Below are 21,140 nucleotides of genomic sequence, written 5' to 3'. Positions count from 1 at the left end.
TTGCCATATATGTCACATGTAGTTCTCAACAATTGTTTCAGGAGAAATCTTCAAGAATGCAGGTTCCCTTGAGAGCAATATGATTTAGCCACAGAAGGGTTTTTTGTTCTTTTTGGTGATAATTAGTACTTTTAAATTAGCACTTTATAAATATTAACTAAATCTTTCTATCTCTGGCTCTCATTCCGTAATGTGTCGATATTACATTATCTATAATATAATACCTTAAGATTTAGTCTTTCTCCAACAACAACTCCGTGGCAGGTCAGGCATATCTTTCTTCTATTGAGCAGGAAGCAAAGACTGAAAGATCAAGTGACAAAGGCCAGAGGGGTAGTGTGTAATGCAGGAATGCCTAATACTTTTTATATTTACTCTGCTATATCATTTTGCTCCTCATACTGTGCTGTTGAGAGATCTGGTCACTGAATAAGTTGATTTAAAAAAAAAAAGAGGCAAAATTTCAGTCCTAGCTATGTTTATATTTTGTATGATTTTAAGAGTACCACTGCAAGAAAAAGGAATAGAGCCTTTTTATTTGTAAAATGAAAACATATATTTACAGACCAAAAAAACCCAACAAAACAAAAAAACCCCCAGAAGTAATTACCACTGGCTGTGGGTTTCATAGATTTAAATGCCAGTTCTGTAAAAATGCCTATTATATACCCTGGATTATCCTAGGAAATACTCTCAAGTGTAGGAGGACTTAGGGTTGCTAGATGGTTTCAACAAAAATAGTGGACACACTTGACATTACATCACAATCTACATTGCATCTTATTTAGAAAATACCGGACATCTGTATTTTCTCATTTATATTTTCTCAATGTGGTTCCCAAACAGCTCAAATACTGGACCGTCTGCTTCAAAATTGGACACCTGGCAGCCCTAGAAGGGTTTAATAGAACACCATTTAGTTTTCTCTCACTTTTCCTAGAAAACCTCTTATTCCCCATCTCCACAATGGAGATGACAGTAGAGCTTTGGGAAAAGATTTAACAAAAGCCATTACTAGAGTATGCCAATGAAATGTAGGAATTAGAAAGGTCTGTTGATCTCTTTTGAAGTGTGCCATAGCTGTAACTTATGCTGCATATATTTATGCAGCAAGCAAAAAAAATTCTTTTGAATAAAAATATAGGATTTAAAAAAAATCAGCTAATAGTCAATCATAAATGCACATTGTTAAGCTCAGATCAAACATTTAAGTACTATAAAATGTAACTGTCTGGAGATGCCCTCCAGATTCTAAAATCTTTCCAAGTTACAAAATGTCTATCCCTATAACTAACTAAAAAATATACTGAAATGTTGTATGAAGGTCCCACGTAAACATATGTGGTGTTGAAATCTTGAGAAATGCACATCATGCAAATGTCAGGTTGCATTGGAAATGTAAGGAAAAATCAATTGTTGCCAAACAGAAATTATGGTTGAGTCATTGACTCCCACTTGGATGCTCTGTGGCTAGCCATCCCACAGTTCCTGCTGCCCATTGAATTTTGGGGTTAGGTCCTAGTGCTTGTTGGAATAAAACATTTGTCATGGGTGGTTTTGGGCACATGTCATCAGCACCCCATGCTGCACTTATCTCCCTCCTCCTCCTTCCCTTCCTTCTTGAAAGAAATTTTCCACCTTTTTTCCCCCTGGCTATCCACCCAGATGCCATAGCAAAGCCAGCATGGCCCCTGCTCAGCTGCACAGTGTTGTGGCAAGCATCGCAAACACCTTATGCATTATGCTGTGATTTGTCCAGAGCCTGGCTAGGAGCTGCCTGCACAAGGAAGAATGGGGGGGGAAGGGCCCGCATACATGCAGATGTGTAGGAACACATTGAATGGAGCAATTGTCATATGCTGGTGGCAGTCGGGCATGTTGACACAATGGAATGTCAATTCTGGTCACGGGATACAACCATGGTGGACCTGTGGGACTGCATAGTTATGCAGCTGTGGTATGGGGACTAGTGGCTGCAAAACTTTCACATGCGTAAGGCCACTTTCATGGAACTTTGTGAATTGCTTTCCCTGTCCTGAAGCACAGAAATACCAAAATGAGACCTGTTCTCTGACAGCTAAGAACCAAGAGGCGATATGCTGTTGAAGCTTGCAACACCAGACTGCTATGGGTCAGTTGGTAAACAGTTTGGACTGGGTAAATCTACAGTGGGAGCTGCTGTGATCTGAATAGACAGGTCAATCAATACCCTTCTGGTAAGAAGGATAGTAACTCTGGGGGAATGTGCAGGACATAGTAGACGGGTTTGCTGCATTGAAGTTCTCTACTTGTGGTGTGGTGGGGTGGAAGGTGAAACGCAAATCTCTATCTTTACTACCTCGGCGGATGCAGGGGAGCTCTGCTCTAGATGCTTTTCCTGTACCTTTACTAGGCACTTCATCAGGTCTGCTTGTTTCCCCATGAGCCTCAACACTCATTCTGCATGTTACACTCATGTTCCTTGTACGCTTTCCTGTCCTCCTGTTCACTACGTCTGACTTCTAACAATGTGCACCTCCATGCATTGAGTTGTGTTCTATTAGTGCGGGCGGATTGCATGAGTTCGTTAAACCTGTCTTCATGTGTATGGTTTTTCCCCCACCTTTCTAATCTGTGAAAGTCTAACTGCTAGAGTGGGGGACAGGTACCACAGACAGATAGTGGTCCCTCTAGTGTATGTCTATGTATGGAATGACTTTTATGTTCACCAATATTGAGATGATGTATCACGTAATAAAAATCATTCCACATACAGATAGTATGTGGTGGGGTTGGGGCTGAGTGTGGGAAGGGGCTCAGGGATAGGGCAGTGATTGGGATTAGGAAAGTGGCTGCAGGTGTGGACTCTGAGCTGGGGTTGGGGATGAGAGGTTAGGCGTGCAGGTTGCCCTGGGGAGAGAGGACTACTCCCAGCCCTCTCTCACTGTAACATCTTTGGGCCAGTTGAGAGGCTGCCTCTACACAGCTGCCAAGCTCCAGTGGGCACAGCCAGGGCAGGTCTGGACTAAGAGGCCCAGGGAAGGGGCACCTGTCCCCTGACAGAAGCAACTCTGGGGAAGCTTTGGGTTGGGCACCACAGCCAGAGGATGGGGCCCTTCTCTGAGCTGCTGCAGCCAGGGTAGAGGGACTGCCTTCTCACCAGCCCATGGCTATTCTGACCTGTGGTCGGCAGACAGAACCACTTCTGCCATGGCTGCGGCAGCTCTGCGCTGGGGCCAGAGGAATGCACCTCTCTCCTGGCCACAGAAGCTCCCTGATGGGGCTGGAGGGTAGAGGTGGTGGTCTGTGCAGCAGCCCTCAGCCCCTGCACAGGGCTTGTTAGGAAGCTGCATGGATACACAGCTTATAGGGAACTTAGCTGACAGGTCTCTAGCTGCATGGAAAAAACAGCAAGGGCAGACCCTACAGAAGATACATTGTTAAAAACAGAAGGTTAACTCTTTTATTGTGAATGAAGCACTTCACAGCACAAAGCACATGTGTTAGGTACAAGGTTGAATTTTGCATTTTAAATTGAGCACCTGCCAGAAAGGTGTAAGACATGGCCAGTGCTGGGCAGCAGAACTCAGATTTGCAGGCAGGCATGGTAAGCAACATATGTGGGGAAGGATGCTTGCAAACTGCATCCCTCCTTTTCCAACTAAATCTGTAGGAGGGGCACAGCTGTGCACACTCAGCATGGGGGTCAACCTTCCCCACCCCCCACTACACATAGTATGGCTGTTCTCTGGGATGATCCCTTCAAGTCTATCTCAAACAGGGCAGCACACCTGGGGTCAGTGCTTATTGGGGATCAGCAAAGAGAGGCAGATTGCCTCATTAGTATCCATTAAGGAGGTTAAAATGCTGATAATCAGATTAGTCGATGTGGGGGGCGCTTGCTACCCCTGCTGTGACTCCATAGTTTAAATGTGGCAGTAGCTAGGCTGCTGCCCGGCTCCTAGTACATTTAAACTGCAGAGTGGGATTAGCTCCCTGGGGTGGTGCAAGCCAGGACTAAGCAGGCTCTTATTACATTTAAAAGGCAGAGGTGCGATGGGGGACCGGTTGTGAGCTGGGAATCAGCTGATTCCCAGCTTGTGAAGGGTCCTCCACTGCGCCTCTGCCTCCCCTGCCCTCCCCAGATGATGCTTGGGGGAACTGGCTTTTAAGCTGGCTCTTGCTCTTCACCCCCTTGCTGCCTCTGATAGAGGCAGTGGGGGAGGGAAGTGACTAGTTGAGTATTGACTCAACTTACCCATAAGCAAGCCTAGGCTTGTTGAGTGGGTTGGCTGCTCAATTAGTTGCCTACAACCCTGGTGTCCATTACAAAACTTCCCCTATTTCACCAAGGAAACCATGCACCCTATCAGTCTTCTCTGTGCCAGAGAGTAGGACAGGAAGTGGATGCTACATGAATGTGGCCAGAAACCTGGGTTTGTGCTTTGATGATTCCCGATTGTTTGCTGTTGGCTTGGCATGGTAAGGTGTCCTACCACTGAGGACTGAATAAGGCAGCCCTTCCCAGAAACGTTCTGAGAAGGATTGCAGAGTACCTCCATGGCAGCTTAGTAGAGGTGTGCAGGGGAGGATTCCTGTTCCATCCCCAGATACGTAAACAGACTTTTCCAGGGAGCACCTACTGTGTAAGTGGACTGGCAGCCACTGTATTCCAATAGCTTGGGGCAAACCCAATTGTATTTAACCACTGCAGTATGATTACAAATGTGCACTTACCAAAGGTGCCTTCGCCACCATCAGGATCCAGCAACAGTAAGTCCTGGAAAGGGATTGTCTCTAAACAAGAAATGAAATTCAGAAGTTCCCTAGAGATTTTCATGTGTACCTGGGAGTGCAGCAGAGTTGAAAGAGTTGTCCAGCGCAGTCGCATTGGAGTACTGTGGGACACCACCTGGAGGTTGAATTAAAGTCGACCTAACACAGCTAACTTCAATCTAACCGCATGGTAAAGCCCTTGTGATTAAAATGGAGAATTCAGAGACACCCATGCTTTCTGGTTTGTTTATAGTCCTGTGGTTTCTAATATGGATGTTAATACTAGTTCCACGTTGTTACTAGTTATGGACTGAATACTTGCTTGCTTACTCTTCTTCTCAAACTACCTAGCCTTTATTTCTGCTGAGGTTCTATGTATTTGTTTTTCAGATGAGACCCTTTTTGCTCTTCCTGCTGCATCTGAGCCTCTGATGCACGCTTCTGCAGGCAAGTTCTTTCTGCTAGCCTTTTGTCTTAGAGTACATTCTGTACTTTGACTGTCATCTCATTAACTCCTTCCAATTAGCTTGCATTTACTAAAGCATGGGTCCAAGAATAGCATTTGTCTTCTAAATTCTAAGGTTGCAATTTATGTGCTCAAGATTATAAAAAACACATTTATTTCTATAGGTAGTGCATATTATACACTGCTCTGTGGATTCTTGGACTCTTGATACAGGAAATCATGTGATACAATTAAAAGCTTAAAATTTTAAAGCATAGTTGCTCTTACTGACTAGTGAAAGCTTTAATCAGTAATAACTTTCTGCAGTATTTTATGTGTAAATGAACTCCATGGTACAGTATTTACTCGGTGGTTGTTTTAATATGCTATCCATCGAAACATCCTTTTTGTTAAAAAAAAAAAAAAAGGGGGGGGGGGGGAGGAATTCCCCTCTCAGCACTTCCCCACCCTGCCAACACATAGGCAACCATAACCAGGTGTAACATTCTTGTTAGTGATAGTTTAGTTGGGTTGGGTTGGTAATACTAGTCTCCTCTGATCTTTTGATCTTAACTGTAATCTTTGCACTGCATAAAGTTGCTGCTTCTCTAACCTTTTTGCATACTTCCCTGCTTGCTAGAAGAAGTGAAATAGAATAACATTATATCCTAACCCATACTTTATTTTAATGGGTAGTAGTATTTAGAGGAATATTTTAATAACTAATATTTTTTTGAACTTGTCATAAAATTTGCCTTAACTGTAAGAACACTTGCATTCTCTAATTTTCCTTTCTGTCCATGGTCACAGAAAAAGTTATGGACTTGCAGGAGCAGCCAGGTAGCACTATGTCGTCTGGCCAAGAGGATTTCACTGCAGTCCTGCTTGACACTGCTGCTTCTCTTCCCTCCCTCTCTCCTCTCTCAGCTGATTCCTTTAAAGAGCATGCAACCTTTGATATCCTATCAGATGGATTACCTGCAAGAGGCATTTACAACAACACAAATGAAAGTGAGGTTTATAAAGAAACTAAAGAAATTGCAAAGAATCCATTTGTCATTGAGAAAAATGTCAGAGATGTTCCAGAGATGGAATATTCAGAAATGGAATTGCCATTTGCTAAAGCAGAAACAGCCCTTTTATCTCAGACTGCAGAAGAAAAGCTGCTAGAGAGAAGTAAAGAAAGGTTTGACCTAGAAAAAATCCCTCAGCATCAGCAATGTATGTCTCCAGCGGTTCCTGTTGAATTATTTGGAAAGAATAATGAAGAGTCATTTTCTGAGAGAGTAAAATACGATAGCGATGATCATGGTGAAAAAGTGGCTTTCAAAGAAAATACTCCTGTAAGGGAAGAATATGTAGACTTCAAACCATTTGAGCCAATATGGGAGGTTAAAGATACTTGCCATGGAGTTAGCAGTTTGAAAGAGGTTGCTGGAAATCAGGTAGATGGCAAATTAGAAAGCAGTTTAGATGAGAAATATAATACAGATAAACTTAAGATACTAACAGTACAAAAAGATCTTGAAAACAAAAGTGAAAGCAGTAATGAAGATCTTTCTTTCCCAAGCACCCCAGAAGCTATAAAAGAATCTTCACAAGCTTATATTACTTGTACTAAATTTGAATCTGCTGTAACAATTGAGGACAATATAGCTAAAACCTTTTCTCCATTAGAGGAGATGTCAGAAAATAAAACTGATGAGAAAAAAATAGCAGAAATGAAAGCCCAGATTGGCACAGAACAGAGCGATACTATCACTGAAGTAGTAGGCAGGCAAAGCCAGGAAGCTGACTATGCTAAAACAGATAGTTTATCAGAGATGTCTGCTGACACTACAGCAAATATGCCTGAAGGTCTTACTCCAGATTTAGTGCAAGAAGCATGTGAAAGTGAAATGCATGATGCAACATGTACAAAACTTGCTTATGAAACAAAGATAGATTTAGTTCAAACATCTGAGTCATTACAAGAGCCTTTGAAACCTGTGATACAGCTCTGTCCCTCATTTGAAGGAATAGAAGCTGCTCCATCACCAGTCTTGCCTGATATTGTTATGGAAGCTCCATTAAACACTGGAGTGGGTGGTGCAGATGCTACTGCTGGGCAGCTTGATGCCTCTCCGTCAGAAGCCTTTACTCCTGTTGTTGTTTATGATGATGTAAAACAAGAGTTTGGGAAATCTCCATCATACAAAGAGGCAATGAATGTATTATTAACAGAGGCAGAAGAAGCAAAGGAGGAAACTCTATTTAGAGAATCTGATCATAAGAATAGTGTAATTGCTGAAGAAATAGAAACTCCTTATATATCTATTGCTTGTGACTTAATTAAAGAAACAAAGGTCTCCAGTGAATCTGCTTCGCCAGTCTTTATAGATTATTCAAAGACACAAATAACAGAATGTGTTTCACAGCATGTGCCTGAACATATTGAGTCTTCTGAAAAAATGTCACCCCACTTTAAAAAAACTGCCGTGTTCAGTGGTCAGCCACTAACTGAGCTTCCTCAGAATGAACAAGTAGTTGCATCATCTCTCACTGTGGAAGATAAATCAGCTAAAAAAGCTGACAAGATTGAAACAGGTGATGATGATAAGGAGGGACTTACAGATTTGCAACATTCTACTGGCAAACCGTATTTGGAATCTTTCCAACCTGAATTGGAATCTTCCATAACTATTACTACTTTGCCCTCTGAGTCAGTTTTTATAGAAACAGCCAAAAAGGAAAAATTTCCTCTTCAAATGGAGGAGTTGAGTACTGTGGCCTATTCAGCTAAGTCTGTTTTTAAGGAACCAAAAATAATAGACAAAGTTCTCTTACCCACAGAATCTTCTTCAGTCCCACTGACAGAAGACTTTATGACATCAGTCAGTCCTAAAACTGCTCCTAAATTGGTGACAAAAAGCACTGACAAAGAAATATTGCACAAAGATGAAAGTAAACAGATTACTAATATGATCAAAGATGAGACCAGTCACTTGCCTTGTACAGAGCTACCACATGATCTGTCTTTAAAGAAAATGCAAGGGAAAACCGAAGAAAATATTCATGCCTTGGAAAAATCCTCAGAGGCTTTGGTCAGAGAAGTGCCTGAAGTATCCAAGGTGTTACTGACTACTGATGTTTCACCTTTGTCCAATGAGAAAGAGGTAGTCAGTATAGGAAAACCTGAAGCTCTTGAGAAAGAAGATAACAGAGAAGTTGCTTCTGTTAAAGACAAGGAAAAATCTACTGCTATATTTACAGCAAAGATGAGTAAATCCTCAGGTAATCTGCATACACTATTGTGCACTTTACTAATCAATATATTTCTTTAGCTAAACTTAAAGCATTAATAACTTGTCCTCTTTTTTTTAAACGGATCACTCTATTTGTACATTTCATTGTCTAACATATTTCTGGTGTCTTCTGCTTAAAATGTGAGTACTCTATTAACATTTTCTCCATCCTGACTGCACCAGTGTATTTTCTATGTATGGCCTTGTATACTAGCTACTCAGGGTAGATTTCCCTTCCCCAATCTTTTACCCTGAGACAAGAAAACCTCTTACTGCTTGCTTCATAATTCTTTGTTGTTCCTCAGTAAACTGGACATAAACCTCTAGAAACCAGATTTTACTGCTTGCAGCCATGCATGTTATCTCCATGTTGCTAGCCCCAAATTTTGAGACCAAATTATCCCTCATAGACATGTTACCCTAGGCATTGCAGTGGTTGGTCTCTTAATATACATTGGTTTTCTCTCAAATGCTTTTGTTTCTTCATATACATAATTTAGTCATAAAACAGATCTTAAAAACTTTCTGGGTAATTTTTCTGCAGCTGCATATACATACAACTTGTAGCCATCAAAGGCACACTGACGTAGCCCTAAGCAATATGTAAGCAATAACTTTTATGTCTTGCTTTCATTGTTCTCAGTGAGCCTTACATGTACATCAGGGATCTTAATATTCACCTTATTTGAAATTGCTGAGCAATAAGTCCAATATTCTGTGAATGTTAAAATCTTTGCATGCATAGAATTCTATTACATATGCCCATTTATTTTTATTTTTAAAATGAAATCTTACTGAGCTGCAATCTAGCATAGTATTTCCTTCCATTCATGTTAATTTAAAGTAGCAGAAAGATAGATGTTCGGACTCTTAGTATTTTGTGTCTCATAATTGCTGCTGTAAACTGTATGCCTCATTCAATTCCAACTCCGTTATGGAATAAAATAAAACTATTTGGCTTTCTGCTGCAAAATGCTATTCTCCTTGAATAATTCTTGTGAATTATGCATACGCTGTTATTTAATACAAATCTATTTCTGGCCCAAATAGCGATCAGTCTTTATAGCAATGGTGGGAAACCTGTGGCCCACCTGGGTTCTGTGTGAGCCCTGTGAGACACATTGTTTACCAGTTGTCCATGCACAGGGTTTCCAGAGTCTGCTGGCTTTCATCTGCAATGGTTTTTTTTTCTTACTGGTATTACTAAAGTGACGTAAAGCGAGGGCATGTGAAGCAAGGTGTTTGCTGATTGTATACAACATTGACTGAGAGCGCCTTGCGTTTTCTCTGTATCCAGTTAAAGCGCTGATATGGCTCAATCAGCACACCCCACAAATTCTAGGTATGCAAACACAATTAGCAAAACTACTCTATCCCAGAAGACAGTCTTGTTAACTTCAATCTTGTGGGCCACTCACTAGCCTAGGTTGTCAATCTGTGCTTTATAGACTTCAGTTTGGAACAATTAATGTACTAACACTTCGGAATCTGCAATCATTCATTTCATTGTATATATCCCTATCCATCTGAATTCTGTGAACTTGTGTTTTACTGTATGCATGATGTGAAGTTGAGTTTCAGCATACATTAAATTCCATAAAGGTTCTGTTTAGTGTGCATGTTTATGTATATGTACTGGTACCATTACTTTATTTTAGTTGTTCTCAAAGTATAGGTTGGGAGCACAAAGGAGGTCACAACCCTGTGTTAATGGGGCTGGCCTAAGCTCCATTGTGTAGTGCCAAAGCGCGAGGACTTCAGCCGTTGGTGGTATGGCTTAGAGTTACAGGTCCCCTGCCTGGAGCTGATGCCCATGGGCTTTGGCTTTGCCCCTCCTCCCCCCACTCCTCCCAGTCCAGGGCAGTGAGATTCAGGTTTTGTTTTTGATCCCACAAGCCACAGTGGTGGGATTTGGATGGTTCCTTCTGAGATCATGTCATTTTTTGTTGTTGTTGTTGTGTCAAGTAAGTGATGGTGGTGCAGTGAAGTGTGAGAACCTCTGCTTTATCCCATTCCCACTTCAAGAACTTACAGTGCTGTTTTTGAAGACTTTACATCCAACATCAGTTGACCTCTCTGGCATTTTTCTTGAAAATAGTTTTTCATTATTATAACTCAGGGAACTTTTCTTTTTTTAAAACAGAAGGTAGTTTATCTTGAACAATGTTTTAAAGCACATTGCTAATAGACTCAGACATTAAGGCCGGAAGAGACCATCATGACTACCTATCTGGCTTCCTGCAGCTTGCAGACCAGAAAACCCTCTCTTGCAATAGACCCGTAATCACCGGCTAAGTTCCTGAAGTCCTCAAATCATGATGTAAAGACTTCCAAGTCACCAGCGAATCCATCATTTACACTAGTTTAAACTTGCAAGTGACTCATGCCCCATGCTGCAGAGGAAGGCAAAAACCTCGCTAGGGCCTCCTCTGTTGTGACCGGGAGAAAATTCCTTCACAACCTCAATATGGTGGTCAGTTAGATCCTGAGTATGTGAGTGAGACCCACCAGCCAGACACCTGGGGAAAGAATTCTCTGCTGTAACTTGGAGTCTTACTCATTTAGTATCTCCTCACTGGCCACTAGAGATTGGCTATGTGCTGCTGTGGACAGTCTCCTCAAACCGTTTCCTTTATAAACTTATCAAGATGAGCCTTGAAGCCATTTTCCGCCCCCCCTCCCCCACTGCCTTTGGAAGGCTATTCCAGAACTTCTCTTCTCTGATGGTTAGAAACCTTCATCTAATGTTGAGCCTAAACTTGTTGATAGGCAGTTAATAACCATTTGTTCTTGTCTCCACATTGGTGCTTAACTTAACTCCTCTCCTTCCCTGGTATTTATCCCTCTGGTGTACCGATAGGAAGCAGTCCTATCTCTCCTCTTCCTTCTTTGAGTTAGGCTCAAGAAGCAAAGCTCTCTTTAGTCTCCTCTTTATAAGGTAGGCTTTCTATTCATTGGGTAATCCTAGTAGCCTTTCTCTGCACCATTCCACTTTGCCTTCATCTTTGGGTGATCAGAAGTGCACACAGAATTCCAGATCAGATCTAACCAGTGCCTTGCCTGATGCATCTTAGGACTGCATTTAGCCTTTTTCACAGCCTCATCACACTGGGAGCTCATAGTTATTCTGTGATTAATCAGTACACCCAGGCCTTTCTCCTCCTGTCACTTCCAACTGATACATTCCTCCCAACTTTTTGATTAGCACATTGCTACTTTATGTCCCAAGGTCATTAATAAAAATGACACGCTATATTGGAGGAGGAAAAAAAATCTTTCCTCCAAGATCAATGCAAACTAAATTAATGTATTTGAAGTATAAAGGCTGTTGCAGCAATTTGCATCTGTTCCAATTAGTCTTAAAGGTGATGGGATTTTTTTTTAAGACTTGTCAGTTCACAAGGAAGATCGTTTATAGGTTGATGGAACCTGGATGCAATTTGTTGATAAAATTGCGTTTACTGCTTCATGGTTTCCACTTATCCATCTTCCATCAGTTGATGAGAATGTGGAGCAAGAAAAAGTGAAGTTTAGTTCCTCTTTAGTTGCTTATCACTCAGTGCACTGTGGGTTTTTGTTCTTGTTTTTCTGCTTCTCCCGCCTTGCAGTTACTATTTTTTGTTGTTGTCTGCTTGAAAATGTAAGCATGATTAAGTGCCACAGAGTCTGTAACCCTGTTGGTTCTAAAACCATTGATTTTAAAATTGTGTCTGAATAGTTGTGGAAAGAACCTTCTTGAACCAAAGCATTCATTACATACACCTGCTTCTAGATTAGCAAAAGAATCTGCAGTTCATAACCTTGGAAAAGCAATGTTTATGCCTGGGCGTGGTTTGGTGTTTTCACCTATCTTTGCTCTGATCAGTGATGCTTCAGCTATAAAGAACCATAGATTACATGGTAACTTTTTAAAGGCACCATAGTAGAGGTTCAAATTAAATGTACACTCCACATAAAAAAAACCCATAAAAAGTAAACCAAAAAAGTGCCGCCATGGCTAAACAACAAGTAAAAGAAACAGTGAAAGGCAAAAAGGCATTCATTGTTTAGGAGGTGGAAGTTAAATTTAATTGAGGAAAATAGAATTGAAGCAATAAACTCTGGAAAATGAAGTGTAAAACTGTGATTAGGAAGGCCAAAAAAGAATGTCAAGAATAGGAATGTTAGTGTGTTATTGATTAGTCATGTAACTGCATCAAACTGTAGCAATCACATGACTAATTGATAGTCGATGGGGATGGGGATGGCAGCTGGGGAGCTCTCTACCATCCCGCCTGCCACCCTGTGCTGCTGCCTCTATCCGCCTGCCATGCTCATAGTGAGGTCCAAGCTCCCTGCGGACAGAAGTTGCTCTGGCATCCTATGGAGCAGCCTTTGTGGCTGGCCCAGGCTTCCATGGACAGACAAAGGCTGCTCTGCAGCACCAGCCTCTGTCTGTGGGGGTGGTCTGAGCTTCCTGCAGAAAGAGGCCTCTGTCTGTGGGGAATTCAGACCCTCCACAGATAGGGATAGAGCAGCTTGTCTGCTGGGAGCTCTGGCCCCCACAAGACAGGGCCTGCTGCCACCCCATACTGCTGCTTCTCAATCAGAGGCAGTAGTGCAGGGCAGCAGGTGGAGGTGGTCTACGTGGGGAGGCTGCTTCGTGGGATGCCGGAGCAGTCTCTGTCTGCAGGGAGCTTGGACCCCCGCGGACGGGTTTTGCCACAGAGCAGAGCAGTCTCTGTCCTTGGCAAGCCTGGGTGTGCTGTGGACAGAGGCTTCTTCATGGCAGCCTTCCCTGCCCCTCCCCTTTCCCCTTTCTCTCCATGCTGCTGCTTCTTCTAGAGGCAGCAGTGTGGGGGGAGGGAGGCGGTTCCGTGGAGGTGGTTCTGGGGGGAGTTGGCTTTTAAGCTGGCTCCAACCAGCTCCCACCTGCCCCCACCTCTGTAGGAGTCAGCAGAGGGGGGAGGCGGGTCCGTGGAGCTGACATATGCGGGGAGCCAGCTTAAAAAGCCCATGCATATCAGCTCCTGCCCGTCCTCCTCACCATCGGTACTGCTGCCTCTATCAGCCACAGGGTGGGGAAGGAGGTAGAGCCAGCTTAAAAGCTGGCTTTCCCCCTATTGCTCTGATACAGAGGCAGCAAAGGGAGAGGGGGAGGATGTGTGTAGATGACAGGATTAACTGATAAGACCAAGCTTATCAGTTAATTGTGTAGTCATCTACACGTTGATTTCCCTAGTCAGGAACAGCTACCCAGAAAATCAGAAGCATAAAGCCACTGGATGGTCAAGATGCTAGAGGAGCACTCAAGGGCAATAAGGCTATTGCAGAGAAACTAAATAATTCTTGGGATCAGTCTTCATGGCTGAGAACATGAGGGAGATTCCCAAACTTTGAACCATTCCTTTTCAGTGACAAATCTGAGTATCTATCCTATATTGAGGTGTCCATTATAGTGACATGAAATTGATACTGATGACTTATTACAGTTGAATGTATCAGATGTTATTCATGCAAGAGCACCGAAAGAACTAAAATGTGTTGCAGAACTACTAACTGTAGTCTGTAACCTATCATTTCAATCAGCTTCTGTACCCAATGACTGGAAGATAGCAAATAGGATGCAGATTTTTAAAGAGGGGTTCCAGAGGTGATCCTGGCAATCACAGGCCAATTACTAAGTTCAGTTCTGGGCAAAAAAGTTGAAACTACAATAAAAACCTTATCCAACAGAGATGAAAATTATTGTAGAAGAGTCAGCTTCACTTTTGGAAAGGGTAATAATACCTTACTAATCTACTAGAGTTCTTTGAGCAGGTCAATAAGCATGTGAACAAGAGGATCCAGTGGATATAGTGTACTAAGATTTTCAGAAAGCCTTTAGCAGTGTGTCTCGCCAAAGGCTGTTAAACAAAGTAAGCTGCCATGGGATAAGAGGGAAGGTTCTTTTGTGGATTGATAATTTGTTAAAAGATAGGAAATAAAAGGTAGGAAAAAATGGTCAGTTTTCAGAATGGAGAGAACTAGAGGTGTCTCCCCAGGAGGTCTGTTCTGGGACCTGTCCTATTCTATTTCATCAGTGATATTGAAAAAGGGGTAAGTAGTGAGGTATCAAAACTTTCAGATGATACAAAACTACTCAAGATAGTTAAGTCCCAAGCAGACTGCGAAGAGCTAAAAAGGTCTCTAAAAACTGGATGACTGGCAGATTAAATGTAATGTTGCTAAATGTAAAGTTACACACATTGAAAAACATAATCACACCATATATATAAAATGATGGAATCTAAATTAGCGGTTCCCACTCAGGAAAGATCTTGGAGTCATTGTCAATAGTTCTCTGAAAGCATCCACTCACAGTGCAGAAGCAATCAAACAAACTGTTAGGAATCATTAAGAAAGGGGGTAGATAATACAGATGATATCATATTGCCTCTTTATAAATCCATGGTACTCCTGTATCTTTAATACTGTATGCAGGTGTAGTTGCCCCATGTAAAAGACACGTTGGAATTGGAAGAGGTTCACAAAAGGGCAACAAAAATGATAGAGGCGTATGAAACGGCTTCAGTATGAGATATTAGACTAGGACTCTTCAGCTTTAAAAAGAGGTGACTAAGGGGGGATATGATCAAGATCTATAAAATCATAATGTGTAGAGAAAGTAGATTAAGCAGCGCTGTTACTTCCTGTCATAACACAAGAATTAGGGGGTCACCAAATGAAACTAATAGGCAGCAGACTTAAAAAAAATATTTCTTCACACAATGCAGTCAGCCTGTGTGTCTCTTTGCCAGAGGATTTTGTGAAGGTGAAGTCTATAATAGGGTTCAAAAAAGGACCTATCCTCCATGAATGTATCTAGTTCATTAATGGTCATTAGCCAGGATGGGCAGGGATGGTGTCCCTAGCCTTTGTCAAAAGCTGGGAAGAATGACAGGAAATGGATCATTTGCTGGTTACCTGTTTCTGTTCACTCCTTCCGGGGTGTCTGGCATTGGCCACTCTTGGAAGACAGGATACTGGGCTAGATGGACCTTTGCTCTGACATGGTGTGGCTGTTCTTATGTTCCTATATCCTTTGCTCAAAGGCTATGTCTATACTGCTGGCTTTTGCTGGCAGAGAGTATGGTAATGAAGTGCTCATTAGCAACTTCTTGCACTTCATTTGCATAATCTCTGCCCGAGGCTTTTTGCGTAAGTGCTGTATACCTCCTTTTTTGAGGCACAAGGATCTTGCACAAAAGGGCTTTTTTGCACAAAACGGATCCATCTACACTATTAGTTTTTGTGCAAAAAGCTCTTGCGCAAAAAGCCTTGGGCAGAGATTATACAAATGAAGTGTGAGAATTTGCTAATGAGTGCTTTATTAGCGTGCTCTTTGCCGGCAAAAGTCAGCAGTGTAGACCTAGACAAATAGCTTTAAAATGTACTCTATCTGTCTTTTCAATTTTTTGTTATGGTTCCATTTCAGTGCATGTGAGTTTAATTAATGCTGCCCAGCAAATCCATGGGCAGTTTTCTATAATTGTCAAACAGTGTCTGATCCATAATTCTTAGTACATATTTGATCACACTTTCAAAAACTTACGTGTATCATTTAACACACCAAATGGTTATGATAATACAGCCTCTTCCTGACTTACAAACCGGTTACGGACCAAACAATTGGTCGTAACTTGGTTTGTTCGTAAGTCGGACCCCATAGAGTTACATGCGACCACGCTGTTCGTAAGTGCGGATCGCGTTCGTAACTCGGGGTCTACCATTTATGACAGCTTTGGTCGTAAATGCAAACGGTTGTAAGTCGACCATTGGCAACTCGGGGACCGGCTGTAATTACATTGAAAGGAATATCTGTAGACTAGTAGTTTGGTGCCATCTAGAGTTGGTAAATGAAAAGGTAATTTAGTGGATATTTTTCACTCAGCACAGTGCTATACAAAGACATGATAAACTCCTAAGCAGAGCAGTTTCTTTCTTTATCTGAAATGCTCTTAGAAGTTGGAAAATGAAAAGCCTGTGACATTTCTTGATTTCCTTCTGATTCTCCAAATGTCATTCACATCTCTGTATTTTGAATATGTTTTTGACTTGCATAGTTTTATGAAAAATACTCTTACCCCAGCAGTGTTTCCCTTAAGTTATGTTATTTTTAATGTTTTAGCCCTTCTGTCCCTCTAAGCACTCAGCATCCAAAGACAATGAATATCATAAATGCCAATTGAAACTCAGTGGGAGCTTTGGGTTCTCTTCTCTTTGGTAAATTAAACCACTTATTTAGGTTCCCAATGTTAGCATCAGGTTCTGAAAACATTTGAGTTTCATTTCCTGCTAAAAATTTCAGTGCTTTTATAGGTTTGTGTGAGTCTCTTGTTTGTGAACGGAAACCTGGCAAGGTGCACTTGGATGTCGTTCAGACTAGATGCTGCCAGCCAGTGTGAATTGATTTAAATCACCTGCTTCCAGAAGAGGGTGCCCTAGATAAGCATTGCACCTCCTCTTGCAGCCAAACACCCTCCCAGAACCTTCACCCATCATCCCCTCCTCTAACACCATCCCTGCCCTTTCCCAGAGCATGTATCTAGCACCCAAATTCTGTCCCCGAGCCTCTACCTAAATTCCCCCCGTCCCCTCACCTGTAATCTAGTCCCCTACTGCAGCCCAGAGCGTGCACCCAGCAGCCAAGCTCTGTCCCAGGGACACAGTTTTTTCCTTTTTTAACCGGGGAAAGGATTTTCTAGGGTCTCTCTTACACCCAGAAGCCATGACAGTTTTTTCTGTGGCAAAAGTGTGTGCATGGGGTGGGGGGGGGGGAGGAGTATAGGAAGCTGTGCATGTGCTGAATAATGTTCTCCCTCTTTCTTTCCTGTTCACTCTATTGTTCCTTTCTTCTATGCTGCCGAACTTTACTAAATATTGTCTGTCTTTAACGGTATCTTAACTAACTCCTCTGCCTTGCTTGGTTCAGCTCCACCACAATATAAGCACAGAACAACAATCTTATCCATTCTGTGTCTTTGCAAATTAGTTTGCTGAGAACCAGAAACTGAAAGGCCAGAACTTTCAAGGAGCAAGAGCTGGAAATTCGATTGGACAGACTAGAGCTATTAATTGATTTTTTAAAAACAATTTTTTAATGAGACTGTAAGTTAGGGATGTGAATGTGTACCTGGGAATACCAGCACTTCAGTCTTCACTTTATTGGGCCATAGGAAGTGAAACTTCATTTGCAGAGCAAATAAAAGTACTAACCTGCAATCTAAAAAGGGTGTTCAGCTGTTGTACATGCACTATGATACTGTGTTTAAAAATCATGAAATGTGTGTTTTTACGTAATGAGCACTAGTATGATACTCGCCTTCTGAAAATCTGAAATAAGAAAAATAACCTAATGTTACCTTGTATGACTATATCCAATTACTCAAATCCCTTAATTTCAAATTCTGAGGTCTATAGCACAGCCAAATGTAAAGAGCAGACCGGCATCTCAATAGTACCATCACTGAAAGAAAGCTAATTCTGAAGAGGCTTCAAAATTGCTTTTGAGAAATACATTTTACATTGTCAATCCTGATTAAATTTTCCAGCTCTAAGTGCTGTTCAGTTCTCATCTTTCCAGTACTACTAGGTGAAAGGACATGTCCCATTTAAGATGAAGAAGCAGAAGAAGTGTTTTCCACTGAAACTTCTGAATGTACAAATCTGCAAAATTTCCTTAGGGATGAAACAGTGTGAATTTTAATTACAAAGTAGCAGTAGTGCCGATTACTTAGCATTATGCAGTCAAATTTTGTGGGAGTTGGTTTCAAACTGCATCATCTTTAGTCTCACCTGAGCAGCAGTTTCCACTTATGTTGGCCTTTGTGATAAATAGTCTTGTAATGGTGGACCACTTCATTGAGGACTTAATTTAGATAGCCAGGCACATTTTTGGATCCTAGTTGTCTGGAGGCCGAAGGCTAAACCACTGCCAGGCAAGATTTTTTTAGAAGCTGTAGAGTGTCTATATTAACATTTGGACTTTGATAAACACTGAATGATGGTCTAACTCTGTTTTCAGAGAAATCAGTGGACATTTTACCATTTCAGTGGGAGCAGAGTTAGGCCAATACAGAATCATCTGTAAAAAATCTTCCCCTAAAATATGGCAAAAAAGAGGCAGAAGAACTGTAGGAACTGTTCTAGTATAGAATTGCCACTATAATTCCAGCACCCCTAGATGAGTTAGTTTGATTCAGAAATTTCATGAGATGAAAACAGGAAAGATAGTAAAGTACTTTTTGGTAATAATCAGCCTACCTTCCACAGTTTAAGGGGGGAACCCAATTTTCAAAATGTTTTGTATTCAATGTATTTGTAGTCAAGTAACATTTTCTAAAATAAGAGTAAAGTGCTATGTAATCAAGAGATAAGATTGGAGGGAATGTATATAGCTATGAATATAAAGATTACAGTAATTTTAAAGTGAACAAAATTTAGATGTTTGTTGCACTTAGTACAGGCCTGGGAAAAGTATGGCCCACAGGCTGAATTCAGCCTGCCAAGCCACTGGATCTGTCCTGCCTATACAGCAGGAAGCCCAGGCAGGCTCCCGCTTGCCTTGCCCCACTTGCACACTGCTCAGAAAAGGGGCTGCTGGACCATTTCTCTTTTGCAACTGTGAGTCTGAGGTAGGGGGAAGGCTTCAGGGGCTGCCCTCACCCCAGCACAATCCCATTGGCCGGTTTCAGGCCAGAAACTGGCCAGTCGAGCTGCCTGTTTGAATAACATGCAGCACACAAAGCACCAGGCCCCCCTCCGCTCTGGCTTGTAGTTGTTCACATTATACGCATGGCTCCTGCAGCCTGTATAGGGGAGGAGCAGGCAGGAAGGCTGCCTTGGAAACATGTTGGCCTGCTGTCTGGGAGTCGCCCAGGTAAGTATCTCAGCCAGAGCCTGGTATCTCAGCCTCTCCCTTCCCCAATCCTTTGCCCCCCACTCCTGCCCCTCTGCTCCTCATAACCCAAACCCTCTGTCCCCTCCTGCACCCATATTCCCTCCCAGATTTGGCACCCCAATACCCTGTAACAATCCCTTCCTTCCCTAGGTCACAATCCAAACCCTGCATCCCAGTCCAGTGCCCCAGGTCACAACCATCTCTTTCACCCAAACTCCTTCCCAGACCCCACTCTCCCTCCTGCACACCAATCCTTTACCCCAAGCTCCCTTCTGCACCCATCCTCCATCCTAGAACCCGTACCTTCTCCATTAATATCATGGAAGAGTGCAGCCCCTGACCACTTTCCAAATTCTTGGAGTGCCCCTCCCCCCCCATCAGAAATTATTGCCCATCCCTAACCTAGTAGGTCTAAAGCTATAGCTGGAAACCTAAATTTATACATCAACAATGCAAATCAGTATAAAAGTCACATCTAGGATCACTGTGTGTGACTTTCTGATACGGCTGATTTTTGTAAGATAGAGATGTAAGTGACTAGTCAAATCATTCCTCGACTAGTTGCTTTATTCCCCACCTCCCACTGCCTCTGTATCGGAGGTAGCAAGGGAGGGGGCAGGAGCCGGTGTTGGGGGGGAGCTGGCTTGAATTCCGGTTCCCCCTAGCACCATCTCTTGGGGAGCCAGAGGAGGCAGAGGCACAGTGGGGGAAACTCTGCAAGTAGGGACTGAAGCAGTTCATGCTCATGCCGGGTCCCAACAGCTGCGTCTCTGCCTTTTAAATGTAGCAAGAGTCCTGCGGGGCTCTTACAACATTTAAAAGGCCGAGACGTAGTGGGGAAACGGGGGCGAGTGGGGAAATTCCCTCGACTACTCGATTAGCTGATTAATTGAAATTTAACATTCGGAGTGCAAGAGAACTTTTATTGTTTAAAAAAAAAAAGAGAGATTTACACATTCTGCAGAGGAAGCTGAGTAATAGATTGCAAAGAATGAATTTAAAACCAGCCCCAAGAGCATACGTTGACATAAGCTTATGAACTTTTTTTCTGGTTTGTTTTTGTAATATGAAACATCAAAGCTTAGTTACATTTAGCATTGAGGAACTTTAGGCATGCTGAGTATTGACAAACCAAAGTACTCAGAAGTTATGGCTCAACCCCCACCTCTTCCAAAATGAGATTTTTAAAATATGTGGGATTCCTCTGGATTTTGAGCCTGTAGTTTATATTTGTCATGTTTTCAAGCTTTTCTGCACATTAATTAGGGCAAGAAGCTTACTCGTTTTTTAAAATGAAGGTTAAGATTTGTGACTCCTGGATTGGTGGCTTTAAGAAAAACTCAAAATATAATAAAATCATGAGCATTTTTGCATCCTAGTAAATAACCATCTGTAAATTTATATTTGGTAGGAAACCCTTTTTATGCTAATTCTTCTGTATTGTGTTCTGGGGAATTCTGTGCCATTGGTGCACACAGGATTCATGTGCCCCACAGAGTATTTTTTGCTCTGCGGAAAAATGCTGCAGTTATACTTTTTTCCCTGCTAAGGAACTGCTGTGGTAACAGAATAGAAAGTAGCTGCTATTGCTCAGCAGTAGCCCTGCAGATAGGGCAGGGGAGCGGTCAAAAGGCTTGGGATATAAGGGAACAGAAAATGTGAGATAAATGCGGCTTTTGGAGCATCATAGGCTGGGCTCACAAGGGGGGACAGACTTGGACGGGGTGAGTGCAAG

The 21,140-nt window shown here is 42.2% G+C and overlaps 1 protein-coding gene across 2 annotated transcripts in view; it reads left to right on the top strand.

Annotated features, from left to right (window-relative positions):
- Positions 1 to 21,140, top strand: part of RTN4 (reticulon 4) — a 71,509-nt gene that overhangs the window by 15,701 nt on the left and 34,668 nt on the right. Inside the window, exons 2-3 of one of the 2 annotated variants that reach the window (XM_075925492.1) lie at positions 5,146 to 5,202; positions 6,011 to 8,473. The exons of the other annotated variant lie outside the window; for it this stretch is intronic. Of the exons in view, the coding sequence (XP_075781607.1) occupies positions 5,146 to 5,202; positions 6,011 to 8,473 (2,520 nt within the window). The remainder of the gene's footprint in view (positions 1 to 5,145; positions 5,203 to 6,010; positions 8,474 to 21,140) is intronic. 2 annotated transcript variants of the gene reach the window in all.

The sequence above is a fragment of the Pelodiscus sinensis genome, chromosome 3, assembly GCF_049634645.1.
Source record: "Pelodiscus sinensis isolate JC-2024 chromosome 3, ASM4963464v1, whole genome shotgun sequence".
Classification (NCBI taxonomy): Eukaryota; Metazoa; Chordata; order Testudines; family Trionychidae; genus Pelodiscus; species Pelodiscus sinensis.
This window is presented reverse-complemented; position numbering and strand designations above follow the sequence as displayed.